Here is a 20,616-nt window from a genome sequence, read left to right on the forward strand (position 1 = left end):
TTTCACTGTTCTACAGTATTTTACCAGAACACTGAACTATTTCATACCTTAATAGAAAAAAATCCATGAGTTTAAGCATATTTTAAGAGTTTGTAACTAAAATGAATATATAAAACATGTACTAATAAATGAAATAAGCATGTGGTAGCTCCATGATGCAAAGGTAGATGATGCATTACAAGTTGAAGAGTCTGTCTTTGTGCTGCTTAGTGATGCAGTGGTGCTTTTTCAAGTTCCCTATCAAAACCAGCAGAGCGCAACCTCCCAGGCACCTCACGCAGCATAAAATAACAAAATGCGCTATTTACGCAAGGCGAGACGTGCAAGCCCAGACAAGTCACTTACAGAGAGCCTCACCTCAGCCAACTTCAACAGAAATCAGAGAACCACATTCAGCTTGGAATTTCATTATTCTGAACACGAGTCACATCAGATACACAGGTTTTCAAATACACATCATTACAGAATTATTTCTGGCGGCGCAGAGAAGGCGGCAGAATTAAACCAACAGTTTCATGATGGGGAGAGAGCTCTTGTTTGCCCTTTGAAGTTTACTGGTGGGTGTCTATTACAGGAGAGTGGTACTATAATACCACTTAAAACACATTAACTGTCCTCCAGGAGAAGCTGGGACTCACTTCTTTCCCATGAGTTAAATCAATAGATTAGATTCATATGTGTTTCTTCTTTTCTTTTCCTCTTTTCATCTAAGAAAACTTGAACTATCTTATGCAAGCCAGTATAGGTTTAACAGGAAGGACATCGAGATCCAGTTCAAATTCCTGGCAAGGATTCACATCCAACAACTGACAAAGGAAACTAGCCCATTCAGACTTCCAGGGGAGCAGGCTCATTTTAACTTGCAAGATTTCCACCACTCACATTCTACATGAAAAAGATGTATTACACATGCAGTCCAAGTCACCAGCCATCCAGGCAACCCCCTAGGGAGCCCAGTCTGATGCACAGGGCCTGGCAGGATCTAATCTACAGAGAAAAATGTAGCCTTGGAAAACTGCACATATCACGCATCTCTAGTGCTAGGCTTGAAAGGAAAACAGAGACATTAAAAATAACAACGCCAGGGCCTGGTGAGAACTCAAGAGTCCTGTATTTAGAAAGACACCCTTGTTTTCTGGATCTGGATCATGCCATCTGGGATAAGGTATGTAAACTAACACAGGCCCAGACTGAGAGCTTGTCTAACAAAGTTGTTTGCCTGTTTTAATTTAAATGTTTTATCCAACTGAGAATGTAATGTATTGACCAAAAATTGACTATCTCAGATTGTGTGAGGTGCTGAAAGCTCGATAGATGAGATAAAGCAGATGCCACTCTGCTGTGCAATTATGCAATTTTAAGAACTGGTTTACTGCCTAATGTTAAGCTGTGTAACACAGCACAAAGTAATAGCTGCTGATGCCATACTACATGTATTTTACAGATATCCCACAAATACCTTCTTCCTTGAAAAGCCAGTATCTCTTGTTTCAGTAAAATCAACAGCTGGAGTTCTCTAACTGAAATACTATCAGCCCTACCAACATCATCCTACCTCTCAGATTCATTAAAATTATTTCTGCATATTTTTCCACTGGACAGACCAACCACATGAGAATCTATTTTGCCACCAGTGAATTTAAATCACACTGCAGTACCACTAGCAAACTGCCCCTTCCTTTTCTTTCACATGCAAACAGATGTGCCATTGTGCATGACTCAAATGGCCCACAGCGAGCTCAGAAACCCAGAACATACAATTCAAGAGAAAAAGGGAGAATGTGCACTTCACTGAATTCACGGTGCTAGGTTTGTAAAGCAACTATTCCTTTTTTCCCTCCTAAATCAAATTTCCCATTTAACCCACATCTAAAGAAGCTCCCAAATTCAAATCTCCAGGGCTTAATCTGCTGGGATAAATTTGCTACCAACAGCTGCCTGATTACCTGCAGAAATGTTCCCTTAATCAAAAAAGCACCTTCAAACTAAGGGAGCATCTCAAATCCAGGCATTTACAGTACCCCACCTGTAACCTTTAACTGCATCCTTTCCAGCTAAACACAGGCTGTCATAACATGGAAATTTTATAAATGGGGTCCAAATGAGTCTTCAAGGTAGCCAATGAGACTAGTTTTGTGAGATAAACATATGAAAGAAGACTTAGGAGGAAAAGACTCTTGTCTAGAAACACAGACTATTGCTGCCTCTTCCTGCTGACTCTATGAAGCAAGAGCAATAATTGAACAAAACCCATAAAATCTGAGGATTTAATAATCTGGGTTTTCTGTCGGAAAAAAAAAATCAAGGTAAAAAGAGAGAGGAATAAACACAACTTGTGGGTCTGGAATTCACATGGTTCCCAACTGCAAAAACATTTAACAAAGGCTTAAGAAGATTCCCAAACCACCCCTATTTCCCCACCCCTGGATTCAGCATTCCAGAGCTTCAGCAAGATCAACTTTTTTGGTATCCTCCCATCTTTTTTTGCCCTGTCTGCTATTTCAACCCACAGCCAGCTATATTACTACTCTCCTAACTGGTTTTGTCCTCCTGTATTCCACAAGGGCATAGGCAAGCCTTATGCTCCCTCATGGATCTCACTTAGAACACTGTCATAAACAACACTGCATTTGAACAAATTTAAAAAAAGGATACCCATTCACTCAAGTAACACATAAGCCCTTTCACTTTGAATTATGCATACACACAAAACATAGAGTGGAGGAGGAGCTGCCTAAGCAAAAGGAGAGGTTCAGACAAGGCTACCATTACCATCTCACATCCTTGTGCCTTGCTACTGAGCCATTTGAGGGCAGGCCTAGGATAGGAACACTTGAGTGTGTGTATACTTCACAAGTGTCAGGAGATACAATCAGTTTGGTGGGAGAAAAGGCAAAAAAATCTGGAGCATGGGAGAACAAACGACACCTTCCTACTCTTGAGCTACAATGAAGGAGTATTACTTCCTCTCTGAAAGAAATGGGACACTATTAGCAGGTGCCAGGCAATAATTTCCAAGTTTCAAAAGAACAACAAAAACAAAACCTGTTTTCTGGGTACAGGTAAGATGTTTGGGTTTAACACCTAATAACTTTATAACTCTAATCAATTCTAAGGTCACAAAACCTCCATAAAAACCCAAGAAGGAACAAAAGGGCAAAGATGAACAACTTACTCTCTTGGTAAAATTGACACATACTTTTGGATTCTCTTCTTAGTGATCAGAATCGGCTATACTTTAAGTCAAATAGCAGACTCTTGCCCTTGCCCCCATCTGGCTAAATGGCACCTAATCATAAACAATCATCTTCAGTACAGAAGAGATAAACAACCTCAACCCTGAAACTGTACAGCAGATTAACATAAGCCAGCAAGTTCAAGAGCAAGGCAGTCGCAAGGACACGGTCCTTGGAAGCCTTGTGAGGCTAAATCAGAGATGTTCCAACAGTATATTATAGTGCACTTCAGATGGTCTGCAGCTCACTACAAAGTATTACAGCACAGCTGTAATTAAAGCTCTGTCATTCTTTCCACTATAAACTCTGCTTTTCATGAGTTTATAATTTAGATTATAAAAATCTGTTCTGAGTGAAAGCTTGGCAAACCAGAGCCTGTGCATAAGAACATTTTCTTTTTCCAAGGCAGTCAGCTCCTTAAGATTTTATGAATAACAGAAAAGTTTTCCAGCTTAACCCAAAGTAAGTTAAAGAAAAATAAGCCATATGTCACTTAAATTCCTTTGTAGTTTGAGGAGGGAAGTTTTATCTCTCCAAATTCAATTCACAGAGAGTCCAATGTCACTTCACAATTCAAAAATGGAGAAAAACAATGTATACAGCCAAAAGCAGAGGCTTAAAACAATTTACACAGGCTTAGCTGTAACCTAGACCTGGGCTCAACTGAACTGAAAATATCCCCAGACCTACCAAAGAGAAGGCAGATTGTATCTCCTCTGCTACCCAAACATAACCCTGTTTCTCGTGACTCGTTGCCCATTCCTCCCCCTCCAAACTGAACTGAACCCTTACTCCAAACTGCATGAACTTTTACACGAAGTAAGTTATTCTCCTCCCTTTTACACTCATACCTCTCAGCTACGCTGGTCAGAAGAGTAATTCCACACACACTTGACCCTTGATAGTGTTGGATATGGAAATATCTGTCTACCCATTAAGTACTTCAAAATTACATACAATAGGAATGCATAAAAAGCCCAATACTATTTTTCATTTCTTTGACAGATGAAACTGGCAAAAGACTTCTGATGAAAGATCTCAAGAGACATGTCTGGTGTTAAAAAAATGTAAGATGAGGAACAGTAAAATACATGTAACAAAAGAAGGGAAAGGGAAAGAAGTCTTAACAGACTAGCAGATTTTATGTATTAAGACTTTGTGAATCTCCTCACTAAGGCAGAATAGATACTTCCAGTCAGGTCTCTCAAGCCCTACAAGACATAACAGCAGCTAACTCCTATGTGAAAAAGCATTCATCATCCATCTTACTCTTTTAAACTGGCTCATTAAAAAATTCCCATTCACAACTAGTTTCTGGTCCAAAAGATTTTCTTTAAGTAGTTAACTGACCAAAGAAATTGAACAATTGAGAACATAAAATATAACAGTAAAGCACACATTCACACCTTCAAGAGTGAAATACACCTTCCTTGAAAACAGAAAACTCTGAAACCCAGCTACCTGTTGAGAAAGTGTCTTTACTTTTTTCCTAGCAAGTAATTCAGAAGGATGGGCAGTGAGTCACTGGCTATTACCTCAATCTTCCCTGCACATGTTTGTCACTCAGACTCTGTGACTATTAAGGCCCAGTTCCCAGTTTACTTTGCACTTTCACCCATTCCTCTCATGAATCTAGTAGTTTCACACATCTGACCTATCTCAGTTTGCAAGGCATGGGCATGTTTTGTTTTCTGCCATCTCCCAATCCGCTTGAATGAGAATGGTAAGCCCATTGCTCATCAATGGGTTTGGCCACGCTTTTGGTTTTGCTCTTGTGCAAGACAAACCTGCACAAAGCTGCACTCCTGAACAACAAGGCTATTGAGCTTTCCCAATGCTGGGAGTGGCCTCCTCTTAAACCCTGTCAGCTGCCTATCTCCAATGATCCAAGTTGACTCATACACTTGAGATAGACCCCATTGATTTGAGAGTCTTAAACCAAAAGCCAACCAGGCTTCCCTGTACCTCATCAGACATCCTGGTAGGTAACAACAGATAGTAAACTGCTACAGAGATAAACAATGGTATCTCCACAGTGCTGCTTTCATCTATGTTCATTTCTTCACATGATAATGTAACCCTCATCCAAAGATGCTCATTTTATAGCACGAGAGAACTCCAGCTGTACCAAAATCACAGCAGCTTTTTAACCTGCCTATGCCAGGTAACACTCCTCCTTTCTGGAACAAAAGGCTCACATGCACAGGAAAGGACTGGCTTCCCTTGCTAATTGCAGTACAGGCATCTCCCAAGATGGCCACAAAGGGCATGAGTAGGCATTTTCAGAAATTCAACCTTGACAAAAGGCTTTATCATCTCTCCTTAATATGGAGGAGTTTACACGTCAGGCAGAAGAAGGAGGCCAAGGTAGGCTGTGTTTTCACTTCTGTCACACAGCAGGCAGGCTAACTCATGAGTCTTTGAGTGCACCTGAGTAAATGCTTGCTCTGTACACAGCTCTTGTACCATACACCTTGAATGACCAAGTTATGCGTTTTGGCCCAGCACAAGGAGGATCCAGCTCTATGCAGTTGTCTCAAACTTACAGACCCTGAAAATCATCCCACAAAACCAAAGCAAATAAAACATGCAGTTCCACTTACAGGGTACTGCATCAAGGTCATTTTATAACTCTTATAATAATATAACTTTTATAACAATTTCAAAGACCTGCTTTTCCCCCATGCATTTTTTTAATGAACTGATGGAACTTGTGTGAAGTATTCCCACTGAAGATCTGAACACGAGGCAAAAATAAAAAATTCATATTCAAGGGCTTAAGTCCAGAGCTATACACACAAAAACAGAGATCTAGAGATGAAATTTTCTGCCATTCCTCAGGGGCATAAATCCATCTCTAATAGCTGGAGATGAGAATCTTCCTTTGAGAAAAATTACTTGACAACTGGCTGTTACCAGCTTTTTTTTCCTAATTGTAATTGATGAGCCTGAAACTGGTTAGAGGTCAACTATTCTAAGTAAGCAATCTGGACAACCACATTTGTCTTCATTGGCAGCAGATGCTCTAATGACTTCATTTTATGTAAAAAAAGATGAAGCAAAGACCTCAGCTGTTTCAGGAGCTGCTACAAGAGAACTAAAATTTATCATAACAAGAAATCTTTGTATGACGACTGGAATATTCAGAAAATCAAAAAGCTTCACTAACCTTCAACATTCATAGCTTCCCTCAGAAGCTGCAACTTCTTCTGTCTCTCTCTTATCCTGTCAAAGGCACTTGATATTGCTGCAGAAGTTGATGTCTCAGGCATGTGGCGTGTTTGGTCCAGTTTTTGTGGTCCGAAGACATCCAGCGCTATGCTCCCATCGGAGTATCTTGCTTCCTTGTTTCTGGCAGTAGTAGAAGTCCGTACTGTAAATGTTTCACACTGATGGCTGTGCCTGTGAGAGCCTCCAGCATGGTCCCTCTCAGCTGCCTTGTCAGTAGAGCAAAGCAAATCTGTGGAAGAAGCCCATATTTTCCGTTTGGGAGGGATATCTGTGTGAAGGTGACCTTTTTTCTCAAGCTCACTGGTTTTACACCTATGAGGACAGAAAACATCTTCCTGACCCGAACTGTAATCTGCAGAAATGCCCTGGAAAAACTCTTCCTCGTCTCGTGTTCCTCTAATGGACAGAAATCCCATAGACTTGCTAAGTCCTTTGTTAAGGGTGGTCTGTTGAGAGAAGTGAGCTCTGTGTCCATCAGGTGCATCAACAGCCAATGTTTTTCCTGGAATAAGGAGACATTTTATACATGTAATTTTCTACCTAATACACAGGAGTCCAACACAAATTACTTAAAATATATGATGAACACGCTTGGGCATTGGTTTTACCAAGCAAAGCATTGAGAAGGCTACTCCAAGGGTTCCCTTGGTCAACAAAGAGAGAAATGCAACTACTTCATACATGATGACCATTTTATTTCTTTTATTTCTAAAATGCTCAAGAAAAAAAATAAGACCTACTATAATTCAGTATTAACATTAAAATCCCCCAAACTATCACATAATTGCTGAAAGTTGTTTTCTCATTAGTTTCATTTTCAAAATAGCCTGGACTATCACCAAAAATACTACTTAGTAATCAATCTAAAATCAGCCATTCCTCTCACACCCAAATACACCGCCTACAGGTTTTAATAACAAGTCCAGGTTTGTTCTACAGATTTACAGATGTCCTGCAATAGAGTCAGCAGTAAGAAAAGAATGACTGTGTACTTAGGAATTATAAAAATCCTGGATCTTCCTCTAATGATTAATTGTGGTGACTATAGTCTCTCCTGATAAAGAATACTCAGAAACAAAATCAACAAAGCTTCCAATGTTAAAATGATTCTATGAGTCTGCACCCTTTGAGTTTCAATAATACATGCATCTGCAGATATTTAGGAAGCCTCTCTTCTCACTCTCCCTTCTCATTAAATTACTTCCAGAATAAAAGAAGCAGACAGAGCTGGAACCATATCCAAGCCATAACAAAAATATGTGGTCTCTGAAGAGAGATATTTCATGTCATGGTCACCAAGAAGTTTTGACCCAGATAGAGTCAGCATGGCATGTGATTGATGCCTTCCTTAGAGCTAGCTCCCTCTTTATGGTGATATTCCCGTGAACATTCTTTGAGAAGGAGTAGCCTTGAAGATTTCACTGCAAAAGCAAGCAGTCATGAGTTCAAAGTAATCACTGTGCTGTATCTGCTACTCTTATAGAATGCTACATTGCCCTGCCTGCATCGATTGAAATTAACTGCCCCGCTTGCACAGCAGGCTCCTGATGATCTTTAACACTTTAGAGTGTTACCCTTCCAAACAGAATTTCACAGAATGCTTTAGGGATGTTTGGAAATGTAGTCACTAATGCTTTAAAAGCTTATGGCTTTTAAAGATGTAAACACCTTTCAACTCTGATATTCTTCTTCAAGACTGGGGTGTGCTTTTAGTTTGTAGTCTTTATTTCTGCGACTTTAACAATCAAAACCAGCAAGACTCAAGCCAAATGTAACCAAGTAGCCCCTTGCTGCCTACCACCATGCAAATAACCCTAAATGTTAGGGTTTGGATTGTCTAAAAGGTGTCTCCTAAGAAACACACAATTCCCACATGCTCTAACCAAGAAAATAAGAAACACTTTTGCCAATGAGAATTAACTAATCTTCTAAAAGGATCTGATGCCTCATTTCATATTTTACAAAGATAGCTTTAATACTAAACTAAACATAATTATCTTTGTGGTCAAGTAAATATTACATTATTACCTTATTCTCAGACTGTATGTCATCCTAAGGGTGGTGAAATGTGTATAATATATTTCACACACAAAAAAGCCTTTTAAAAGTAAGTGTTCATTGTGAAGGTCCTACTACCCATCTAAAGCAGCGGGATGATATTCACTCTGCAAACACAAACTTCACATTCATGTACATGCACCGAGGATAAACATTCCTGAATAGGATTTTAACTCAGTCACTTGTGAGATAAAAAACCAAACACTGCAGTTTGCTTTTTAAGATGGCCAACAGAAATGCAAATCAAAAGGAGCTCTGAGAATCATCCTCCCAGTAATGGGAGTTCCAAGATAATTTTAGGCCCGAAAAAACCAAAACAACCTCCTCTACACACTGCTAAAAAACCCCAAACACCCACTTCTTTAACACTGAAAGTATTTACATGCAGGGGCCTTACTGAACAAAACAAAGGCAAACAAAGTAGAAAAATACTCAAGAGAAGCAGACAGCTGCAACTCCAATACACTGCCACAGCTATGCACACAGGATTACTTGGTACAGCACCAGTCATGACTCAGAACATTCCTGGTTCAAAAGATCATTTGGGTCCCTGCACACTGAAGCATGATCCCGTTGCAGGATCATATGCAATGAGAAGAGTCACAAGGCACTTTTAGCACCTGGAGGTATCCTCACCACGGCACCCCACAGACACAACCCTGTCTTGCTGTGTGCTGGTGAGAACTGCAGCAAAAGAGCCCACCTGTCATTCAAAAAGAGTGCTGGGGGGAAGGAGCATCCTCCTCACCAAATCTGTCGTTCCCACAGACTTGGATATACTAGAAGCTATTTCCTGTTTGTAGAGAGGCACTGAAGACACAAGCCCCTTTGCCTCAGCACACAAGAGATGCTCTCTCTTGCCCACATCAGCCACCCACTGGGCCTCCCCTCATGAGAAAAAGTGAAGGCCATGAGCACTATCTCATGGCTACTAGGGAAGTACTCATGGCTACAGCTTTGCTGCTCAAGCAGACAAGTGCATGATGAGACAGGAGATAAGCTGTCCTTTCAGGAAGCAGTGCAGGAGGTGTTCCACGCTGCTCTTCCACTCTACAGATTTAGATCTACATTGACTTAAGCAGTCAGCATGAGATTTTTACATAGTACCAAAATGAATCTACAGCTGGCCTCAGAATCCAGGCTTGAGACTGCAAAATTCTCTTGGAAGTCTTTCATCTGTCCTTTATTACTCTCTTTATTACTCTCCCCATTCACACTTCTGCTTTTCATCAGCCTTGCCAATTCTTCCCACCTCTGAAAAACCCATCCCTCTCTACATTACATTATTTCAACAAGCTCTGCCCAAACTGACTGACAGTGCCAACATGAGTTGTTTAAAAATCATCCTCAGAGAAGGGTAAAGAAGAGACTTTGGGGCAAGGAGTGCACAGCCTGTGTATGTTGAGAGGGCAAACTGAAACAAGGCAACAATAGAGAACTTTCAAACATGTACTTTATCCCAGCCAAAACTGCATTCTGCTTTTAGCACCAGAGCGCAGAGGCCAAGGATCAAGGTCAAGGCTTCTCAGTACAGAAGTAACTCAAGTGCAGATACCAGTAGTAAAATTGGATTAGGCAACCAGCAATCAGTTCAAGCCAATATTTCTGTTTTTAATAACGTAAATCTGTCCTTGTCCCTTCTTCTTTTTTTAGCACTATTATAGATTTTGTAAGTCACACGATCAACTGTTAAGGTATTTTCACTTTTTTAATCCTGGACTTCCTCCACTACCTCAGCATTACTTGGATCAAGAGTCTTAAAAGACTGCAGGAAGTCTCTTTCAGCACAAGGCTCATGTATCCAGCTTCCAGTAAACAGTACGCCTCCAAAACAGAGCAGACTGGAATAATATTCCTTCTTTAACCATGGATTACCCTTTTAAATGGATTTTCAGTTGAATGGCATGCTCAAGTCCAAATTCATTAAGTCAGTATGTGGTTTATTCTTCAGCTTTTTCTCCCCCAGCTTTTATAATGAAATGTGTGGAAAAATGAAGGAAAGAACCACCAGCAAAAACCTATATATAAGGAATAAATATCTAACTAATGATCAAAAGGAACCTGCATAAGGGAAATTGTATGCTTTTATAATGCAAGACTCATGTTATGACCTTCCTCTTCCTAAAAAAAAAAAAAAAAAAAGTCTGTATTTGTAATGGAAAGCTGGAGACCTATCCCAAGTATCTTGGCTCGACTAAAGACATTAATCATATTACCTGAGACCACACAGAGCTAATCCAGGCTTCAGTTACCTAGGTGTGTAACAGGACAGAGAAGTGCCTCCCTGTCTGACAGTGAGGGTGATAGGACAAGACATTAGCAATTAAGATGCTGCAGCATGTAAGCAACTTCAAAAGGAATATTTCCCCTTCCCCAGTTGCTTCTTTCTCTGTTGCACTAAACTCTCCTCCTCGCTCATCTGAAGAGCATATGGGTTCTTGATTCCTCATATCGCCCTTGGGCGTTTATCCTCTACTTGATGTTACATTAGTGCAATTATTTATAATTACTGTAAATAATTCAAATGCAATTACAGTAACTGTATGATTCCAATGTATGATATATAGTGAGGGAATATATAAAATAAAAATAGCAATTAATCACCAGGAATTCATGATTAAATTCCCTTGTGGTAGTAAAATGAAACTCTAGTTTTTCACACACACCTTCAATTGCCAGATGTTACATTTGCTGAATAACCATAGATCTGCTTCCTTCTTCCTTTGGTGTTTTCAGCTGTGAATGCAACTACACCCTCTTTTACACCAGTCTCATTCACAGACCATCTTTCACTCATGCTGACAGTAATCTGGTTGATTTTCCTCTGAGAAAGAGTTGTTGTCTAACTAAATCCAGTCTGTCTGCAATTACTTGTGTACAGCTTGATCATACAGGCAATTAATCCAATATTAAGTAAGTGCAAACACAGTTGGTACTATCACATACTGTATCTCAGTTTTCTTTATAGCCTTTCTGCCTGCCCCTTCCTTTTGTCTGAACAAAGCAGAAAACATTTTTCAACTCCATTATGGATTTTGACTTGTGGATGTATGTCGATGCACACATATGGGAGTGGGGGCTGGTTAGGACGAGAGAGAGACTGGGTGAGCAGGGAAAGACAGCCCACATGTGCATGAGAACACACACCATTCACTGCCAGACTGGAAGGTCTCAAGAGAGGAAATTATTATACAGGAGTTTAAAAAACATCTCCCACGCCATCTTTGTGCTGAAAACAAAGCAACAGCAAAAACCTCTTTCTCCCCAGACACTGTGGTTAGTTTCTAAAATATGAGTGGGTAGCTGATGGAGGAGTTGGGTTTGCAATCCCTTTGGGACAGGCTAAAAGCCAAACAGAAGACAACAGAGCCAGATGTGGCCTGTGGGTTGACTGCTAGGAATAGCACCCCCTCTTTTCTTTTACTTTCTAAATTGTTGAGAAAAATCCAAGTTGCTGACGGAAGTACTCCTAAACAATGCATTCACTGTGAAGGAAGAATTGAACTGGACACAAGGACTGTTGGAAGCACTGTATGTAATGGCCAAGTTATAAATCCTGTATAACAATTTGCATTCTGCTTTGGACTGACAGCTCTTCTATCAAAAACACCAAACAGCTCCAAAACCAGGCATCTTGTTCAGAACAGTGGTAGTGAGCCTTGCCAAGCAGCACTTCATATTTCATAAGTGCAACATTTTACCTCTTTCTTTCCTTAGCACGTCTGCAAGTAAAAGGCAACCATTGCTCCTTCCCACTCAGCTTTATGGGTCAGGTTATTTTTGGTACATTTTTCAACCAAGCAGGCAAAAGATCCACCTAGCTACTCCCTTCCCGGATTTTTGTGTATCCCAGGAGAAGCTCAGTGATACAGCTGCTTTTCTGCACATAAACAGCATTTGGCATCTCTGGATTGGTTTCCTCACCGATCTTCGTGTCTGCTCTTGTTTCATCTTCAGAGTTCTGAGTCTGTCCTCAGCACTTCCAATAGTGCTAGGCTGGAAGCTCCCTATACCTGGAGAAACTATACCTAAATTTAAAACATCTCTATCAATGCCAACCACCAGAACTGCTAGATGCAAAGACTTATTGGAAGAAAACAGGCACAGCTTTTGGAGTGAAAAAGGATTAAATCCTTTTTTTTTTTTCTTCCAACAAGAAATCTTCATCTGGATTTCATTTGGTTTTGCTGAACTCTGGAAGTTATTCTCCACCTACTCAGTTCTTTTTTTTTCTGGAACTGAGGAGACAGGGGAAATTAAAAAAATAAAATAATAAAGAAAAGTATATTTAGTATTTTTACAGATGACAGATTTTCAAGTAAATGGAAATAAGTTTATGCTGCAGTTTTTGATAATTTAAGCCTGTGTGTTTGGATTTATCAAGATAATGTTTAAGCTATCACTAATGTTTAAGTCATCACTATTAGCCATTTCTTTATAGATTAAAAGTTGTGTTTTCAGACACTTCAGGAAGTAAAACAATCCAAGGTTAACTTCCTGGATCAAAAGCAAAAAGGGTATGTTTTCACTTATTTGAGAGGTTTTTTGTTGATATATGGAGTGGTAATTAGACACTAGAATATTGTTAAAATTAAAAGCAGCTTCACTTAGCCTTTGTATTTTTCATTCAGTTTACAACACCTATCATCTTTGTTACACCTGATAGTGCATACAGTCTAATTAAAGACTTGATCAACATTAACCATTTTGATCACTATTTCTAAATATTTTCCATTGTGTACAGTTAGGGTGAATCTAAATGATCTTTTAAATTAGTTTCAAGGTTTCATTCATGTAGCACATATTTTAGGCAGAGAAAAAGGTCAGAATACAACTGTAATATTGGACTTGTGACAATCTATCACATTGTAAAAGTCAAGTTAACATCAGGGATCCTCATGACAGGAAAGCCAAGACAACTGTTAGCTGCATCTCCTTAGAAGATGAAACATCTCTGCCAAAGGTCTGTCCTTGGTGTTCTCAGACCATCAACTTAAATCGGAACTTTGCAAATAAACACACGAGGTGCAGGATTTCAGGTATTAGATGGCTGGGAAGCAGGTTTCCAGGCAAGTACAAGTTAGGGAGATTTCAGCTGAGCATTAAATAGCCTACACATCCTTTTCAAGGACAATTTGTGGCAAAGAGTAACACAGTGAATTAATTCTTGTTTTATATTTGGATGAGTTTGACAGTTGCTTAATCTTTTGTCACACCAAAAGAACTTTATCAAGCCAATTAAGTAACTTTCATATATAATTCTTGATGTAAGAACTCTTTTAAGGTCTAAAGTGTTCTTAAGTACAAAATGAAGTAATTCATTGGTTCAGATGACTCATGATAGGTCTTACTGCTTTTATTTCTGCTGGTTAAGTAATTTTCTGAACACTGTGTTCTGAATACAACTTGACTAAAAGCAAACATTCTGTAATATTAATTTACAATAAATTACTTCTGCAGCCAGCCTTGCTGTAAAACTCATTCACCAAGATAGCCACAGAAAGTGAGTCACGAAAGAGACAAAAAAGAAATTTAACTGAGGAGAATATTATCACAAAGCTGTTGATTAATATAATAATTATCTTGAAGACAAAGATAGAAATGAATACCTGAAAATATCAAAGCTGGTTACATAAGGTGAGCAAAATATTTGATTTAAACATATGAGGTGGAAAAATTTCAAAACACTTATCCTAAGTCAACAATAAAGCCCCAGCAATTATAACAGTGGATTAACATGGTATGAAAAACTGATCCTAATAAAAATGGAATTCAAATAAAGGAAAAATCATAGCATTTTTCAAAGACTGCAAATATCTAAGGTATTAGCTGGCTACTCTCCAGTTATAAGCACATCTCTCTTACTGAACCATCTCATGTTCATAAACTTCACACGATTTATCAGCTCTCTTAAGTTACACGTTCCAAGTAATTTTCCGATACTCTAAAGTTCACAATAAATGCCTTACCCCTTATGCTGCCTTTTTCTCCATATGACAGCTATTCTATTCACTATGAATTCTAAGGTTTTCACAACTCAACAGAATTTCACCTCGGTGAATACCACCCAAGTCTTCTGTTCTTTCCAGTAAAAATTTCTGCCCACTGAATTTACTTTATTTATAATACACTAGAGAAGTGACTAGTAAAGTTATACAAATCCGTATGTGCACCCACCTCACCCCCTCCAATCATCCCTGTGGTAAACTTGACCCAAAATGTGTTCTTAGAGGCAGTTAAACCTGAGAAAAGGTTAAAAGATGACTCACAGGACTTCTAACTCATTAGAAAGATGCATTCAAAATCATAATCCTCTCTTCGTAGCTTACTGACCTTCTAAATACTTGCAAATTTGCAACTGGACTAATAGGTATTTATTTCAGCTACACACAGCAGCAGAATAGCAGAGTGACAAATCAGGGAAAAAGGACTTTGTGCCTTCCTGAGTTGTTTTAGTTTTGTTGGCTTTTATTTTTTCAACTGTAACATTTTTCTTAAACCTTCATCTAGCTTTCTACTTAGGGCTCCTCAATCCATGAGATTATCAACCAGTATAATCAGCATTGCATTTCTACAGCTCACTTTCCCTGAAATTTACAGCTGTGCCCCTAGGGCAGCTGATGTGTGTTGTAATTGACTGAATTTGCACCGGCAAACCAGCACACCATTGCAGAAAAAGAAATAACAAGCACTGAAGTGCCCTGAATGAAATGCAAGCTGTCGCCCATTAATATCAGACACCCGTTTCACTGGGTCCTCACTAACTTCCAAATACATGACTCAGTGTATTTAACATCAGTGTAAAAACAGAACTGAAAACAGCTAGAACTGGTTTGGATATTTGAGGGGTTCTGTTTTGTATATTACAATTCCCTGAGGTCTCAGCAAAGCCAAGATCAAGCAATATACCTAAGATCAAAATAAAGAGAAGAAGGTGCTATTAAGGCATACAAGGAAAAGTTACTTGGAATCAGAATTGGGAAAGGTTTGGGGAAGCTAAGAAGGTTGCAAAGCTTCTAAGGAAAAGGAGAAAATTGAGTATTACAGGTAAATAACATGATACAGAGAAGTTGGAAATAGTTGAGTAGAAGCAGGTCAGGCAACACATAAAGCAAAGGAATGAGTGATTTCAATTTATCTTTCTTTTCATTAAAAAAAAAAGGAAAAGATAAAGACTCAAATATCAGAAAACATGAAAAATATTTTCTGCTTCTAGGGATAGGGGGGGAGACAGAACCATAACACCAAAGTATCATAAACCCTACAAGGTAACGGAAAACAGTTTTGATCATTGACATTTCATCTTGAAAAGAATAGAAAAAAATATCAAGTATTCAAGAGCATCTCATTAATAACTTGTACCTTTCAGACCAGGCTTGGAATTATGCAGACAATATAATGTTTACATTGGAAGAGTGAAGCACAAACACTTATTCCCTGGGCTGCCACATGTTATCTGTAACACTCTACAAATGCAAGCACTTTCAGTGAGCAACAGGTGTCAAGGGATGAAGACTGTTCAGCCAACTTTGTTATCTGGGGGTTATCAGGTTCTCTCATTTCACAAATATTATTTGAGTAAAGATTCTATTAAATTAGAACTCTTCAAAAAGTATGAAGTTCCCTAAAAAGAGAACTTTCAGAAGGTAATTTTGAGCAAGGTTGCTTAAAACTCTCTGTTAAACTGACTGGTTGATAGCAGCGGAGCCAAGTGGACTCAGTCTCCAAGAATAAGAGGAAAAAACATTCTACCCATGACATTTTTTTCAAGTTAGAGAATACAGTAAAAAAACAGAAATTGGATCACCTAGTCTACTCCCTCTGAGTTAAAGACAGAGTATCCAGAGACAGTTTCAGACATTACATGTTATTCACCCTAGTGCCGACCCAGAAAGCCATGAAGATATTGGCTGGAGCTACTACAGCAATCTCCAAAATTTAGTAGAACCTAAAACAAAAGGGTTTTTGTTAAGATATAATGAAGACACGGAGGACAAGCATTATTTCAGGAGAAAGAAAAATCTGCTAAAATGTTTAAATGTATTTGTGGGTAGGAAAACAAATGGACAGAGAAATAAAACCTCTCAAACCACAAACATTTAAAAAAAGTTAAAGATTTTCTAAGAAAATTAATAACAAAACAGCAAAAGACTGGTCAGTGGTATTAGAGAACGGAAAACTAGGAACAGTGAAGAAAAGAATAATGAGAGTTTGCTAATGCAGTGAGCAAAGACTTTAAAGACAATCCTGCCATGTCTCCAAAACTTTAAAAATATTTTAATCATTACCAAAACACAGTTAGTTGTGGTTATGAAATAAAAAGCAGAATAGGTGACAGAAAGAGGGCATAGAAATTAAAAACTTTAGGTAGTAAGGCTTTGTGCTTAAATAAAGTTCTTGAAAAAAATACTGAATATGGTAGTACTGGCAGAAGAACAAAGGTGTTTAAAGAAACTGTTTATTGGACAATGCTGGAGACTGGGAAGCATAGGGTTAAAGAATAAACAAATTAGCACCCAGAAAAATAAGGTTCTGGTTCAAACCTTAAACTTAGTGGGATCCAAGGAAAGAATTTATTTTAAGAAAGATCTTAAGAAATTCAGAAAAGGCAGACATTTCATGGTTCATGAATCCAGTCAACTAGATTGATCCAGTCCCAAACCCTGTATTTCTAAAAGATCTCCCTGTTGCCACAGAAATATTCTGTCAATAAAGAAAAGAACCAGTAAGAAAACAAAGCCCCTGAGAAAGCAGTCAGAACTGTGAATTTGTGCCAGAAAATGAAGAAACAGCTTGTACCAGAAACTGTCCCTAAACACATAGTGCTGTAGTGGAAGGGCTGACAACCACTGTCCTAAGTGTTTTATATCGAACAGTAGCCTAATCTAGCCTCGTCTTAAAAAAAAAAAATAAAAAAAAAATCAATAAAGGAAGACCACCAATCCCTTGCCAGACTTGTGTCTAACTTCTGCAGATTATATTGTCACTGACAACACCATGGGTTATTTCAGTTCCTGCTTTTCACTGCATTATTGCTTGACACAAAACCAAAGAACAGAGGAGCAACTCGCTCACATCAGCAACATATCTTGATTGGTCCAAGCTGATGCCTTATAAAATGTTCCTGCTCAGCTCCACAATTCTTCCAGAAAAATTAGAGACCAGCCTTTTGGAAGACTACATCCTCTTCTCTGAAAAGACTAGCACAGAGCTGATGCTGCTGATGTTGCCAAGGACCTTAAACAATATCTATGATATTAAACAGCAAAAAATCATAGCAAACATCAGCATTCAACCTAGATCACTTTATCCTTTTTCCTCCACAGTGACAACAGCAACCATCTGTCTCCTCCCTGGTCTCGCAGTTTCCTCTTTCCTTACTTCCCTGAAGTAAAGTACAACCCTACCTGGCCTCCCTATCTATCTCACAGTGTCAAAGCATAGCAGAACCGTGATGGAGCACATGTCACTTCTCTTCAGAAACAACAACAACAAAAAAAAGGCAGCAAAAGAGCTTTGTGCGCAGGGAAGAGTCCAGGGCTCCCCAGGATGCAGGAAGAGCTGTTTTGTGCTATTAGAGCTATGATGAGAGAGCAGAGTCTACAGGAAAGAGGGAACAAGGAAAAGCTGCTTCCTCTTCCTCTAGCTGACCAACCTTCAGCTGAAAATCTCCTTTCTCCAGAAACAAAACATTTGGCCCAGAACCTTTAAAACCTGTTCCTACCATAAGGACAGAACTGAAAAAGACAAATATTTTCTTGAAGCCATCACTGCCTGTTACCATCAACATTTCCTAGACACTGAACCATCAGAGTTTTGTCAATGTAAGCGAGTCCTCCTCTGATTTCTTTGCTTGCAAAATCTACCCAAACTTGGTCTTCCACAGGGCTGCAATAAAGCACTTACCTGTGGGAAGCCCTTTTCCCCTCAGCCTCTCCCGAATTGCCTGGCTCCTGTCTGGCTGCAATTTTCTATCTCCATTACAAGACAGCTGATCCATCTGCAAAAAAAGGCAGTAACATAAAGTCAAAATGTTGGAAGAGCTCATATAAGTATGAAACAAGCATTGTTTTTATGTAAATGCACACTATTAGTTTGTGTCAAAGAGTTAAGTGGAGAATGGGAGTTCAAAATTTTAATAAAAAATTGATTCATCAGTGAGCATATCCCCTAGAATTAAACATATTTGAATAGCTTGTACATTATTTAACTACACATTTGGTCTACCTTTTTTCCACTAAGAATAAGTTCACAAGGATGTAACTTAAACACATTCCACCCCTACAGCAAACTGAAGGGACAGCAACACTCAAAACCATCTTCCATGATTACAACGTGACTAGAACTTGCCTAGTTCTACCGATGAGTTCTCTGTGTAACATGAAGGACTGTCTTGTACCCTCGCAGGATTGACTGCACATGTCAAATCACATGCATCCATTGGTCAGGAGTCTCTTCAGACCCTCAGGCACACTCCTTTTCATGTGTCAGGCTTAACTACTCCCAGTAACTTTTCACTTTTTTTGTTTTTTTTTTTTAATCAATACTTCCCTAGGAAAAACTTTCACATGCTCAATCATTCAAAGAAGAGTTTATTTGCTACAACAAAACATTCTTAGTGAGATCTTTTCACATAGTGGGAGTGCAAACTGGACAGCAGGAGGGAAGGAGAAATCAAGCAGACTTCACAGTTACAGTACAACTCAGTTAACACTAAACAGACTGAATCAGCCTGGGGTTATATTGCCCTTTACAAAGCAAATTAACATGGCAAATGAAAACATTCAAATGAGACCTCTCAGCTGTGCTTCAGACATCACCAAATGACCAGTTACAGAGATAAGACCCCTCGAGCCTTTGATAAGGCCCATCAAGATTAGAGGCATGCCACTCTTGGAAGAGTAAATTGTAGTCTGCCTCTGAAAAAACAAAATTTATACATTTTTCTTGTTAATTTAAAACATTCCAGCACACACACAGAGCACTGATCATTGAAACCAGCAGGGCAGGCTGGCTAAGGTGCACAAATACCTAGCAGCACAGCTATGCTGCCATTGTTCCCTCAACTCTTGGCTCTGTTCAGCTGGGTTTTTCCTTGTCTTCTTGCAAAGCCAATGCAGTGACACGTTCAGAATTAAAAAGGTGACTGGCAGAGGAAATGAGCAAAGCTTCAGCACTGGATAACTGCTAGTCCCAATCCTTCATTAACAGCATGGACAGGAGCTTGGGAGCGCACTTGCTGGATTCAGCTCTGCGCTGGATTTCAGCACAAGCATTTGGGAGCACTGTTACTGTCTTTGGCAGGCTGGTCTACATCAGTCTGCCACAGAAAACCCAGACTCCCTGAAAGCCTGCTGATAAGAACAAGAGGAGGGAGAAAATTGTTAAGCTGAAATGGCCATCAACAGCTTGGAGAATAATGACTCACTTTCCAGAGTGGTTGTTTCTATAGCTTGTGGCCTGACTTAAAACCTGGATCTTTATTTAAACAGCACCACTGATGAAGGCCCTGTAGCCTTTTATTTCACTGAACCACAGACTAGTCCCACTTGGCAACTACACAAGACTTCAGACACTACAGTGAGGAGCACTGGACTGACAGACATACCTCACGGACTAGACAAGGCTTTGTGGAGCTCAGGCTCAGCACTACTTCTGGAGGCCTGCCATAATCAGCTGCTGTCAAATATCAGACAAATGAAGGGACCTCTTGCTTTCTGCAAGCACTTCCAAACCAGATACATGAAGAAACTATCTATCAAATAAACATTTTTCATGCAATTTCAGTGCTGTCTCTCTAGACACCAGTTTTTACATGGACCTGCTGGAGTGAGTCCAGAGAAAGGACACTGAGTTGATTAGAGGGGTGGAGCACCTCTCCTATGAGGAAAGGCTAAGAAAAGGCTTAAGGGTAACCTAATAGCGACCTTCCAGTACCTGAAGGGAGCCTACAAGATGGAAAAGAACTATTTACAAGAGCATGTAGTGACAGGACAAAGGAAAATGGCTTCAAACTGAGAGTAGATTTAAATTAGCTATTAGGAAGAAGTTCTTTACTGTGAGGGTTGTGAGGCACTGGCAAAGGTTGGCC

General features: G+C 39.3%; 1 protein-coding gene across 4 annotated transcripts in view; it reads right to left on the reverse strand.

The window, feature by feature from the left end:
- The window catches only part of PTPN13 (protein tyrosine phosphatase non-receptor type 13), a 111,210-nt gene that overhangs the window by 50,093 nt on the left and 40,501 nt on the right, over positions 1 to 20,616 (reverse strand). For all 4 annotated transcript variants that reach the window (XM_058838413.1, XM_058838412.1, XM_058838410.1 and 1 more), the window contains exons 6-7: positions 18,432 to 18,525; positions 6,406 to 6,969 (exon numbers count right to left, since the gene is read on the reverse strand). In XM_058838413.1, coding sequence (XP_058694396.1) covers positions 6,406 to 6,969; positions 18,432 to 18,525 — 658 coding nt within the window. The remainder of the gene's footprint in view (positions 1 to 6,405; positions 6,970 to 18,431; positions 18,526 to 20,616) is intronic.

The sequence above is a fragment of the Poecile atricapillus genome, chromosome 4, assembly GCF_030490865.1.
Source record: "Poecile atricapillus isolate bPoeAtr1 chromosome 4, bPoeAtr1.hap1, whole genome shotgun sequence".
Lineage (NCBI taxonomy): Eukaryota > Metazoa > Chordata > Aves > Passeriformes > Paridae > Poecile > Poecile atricapillus.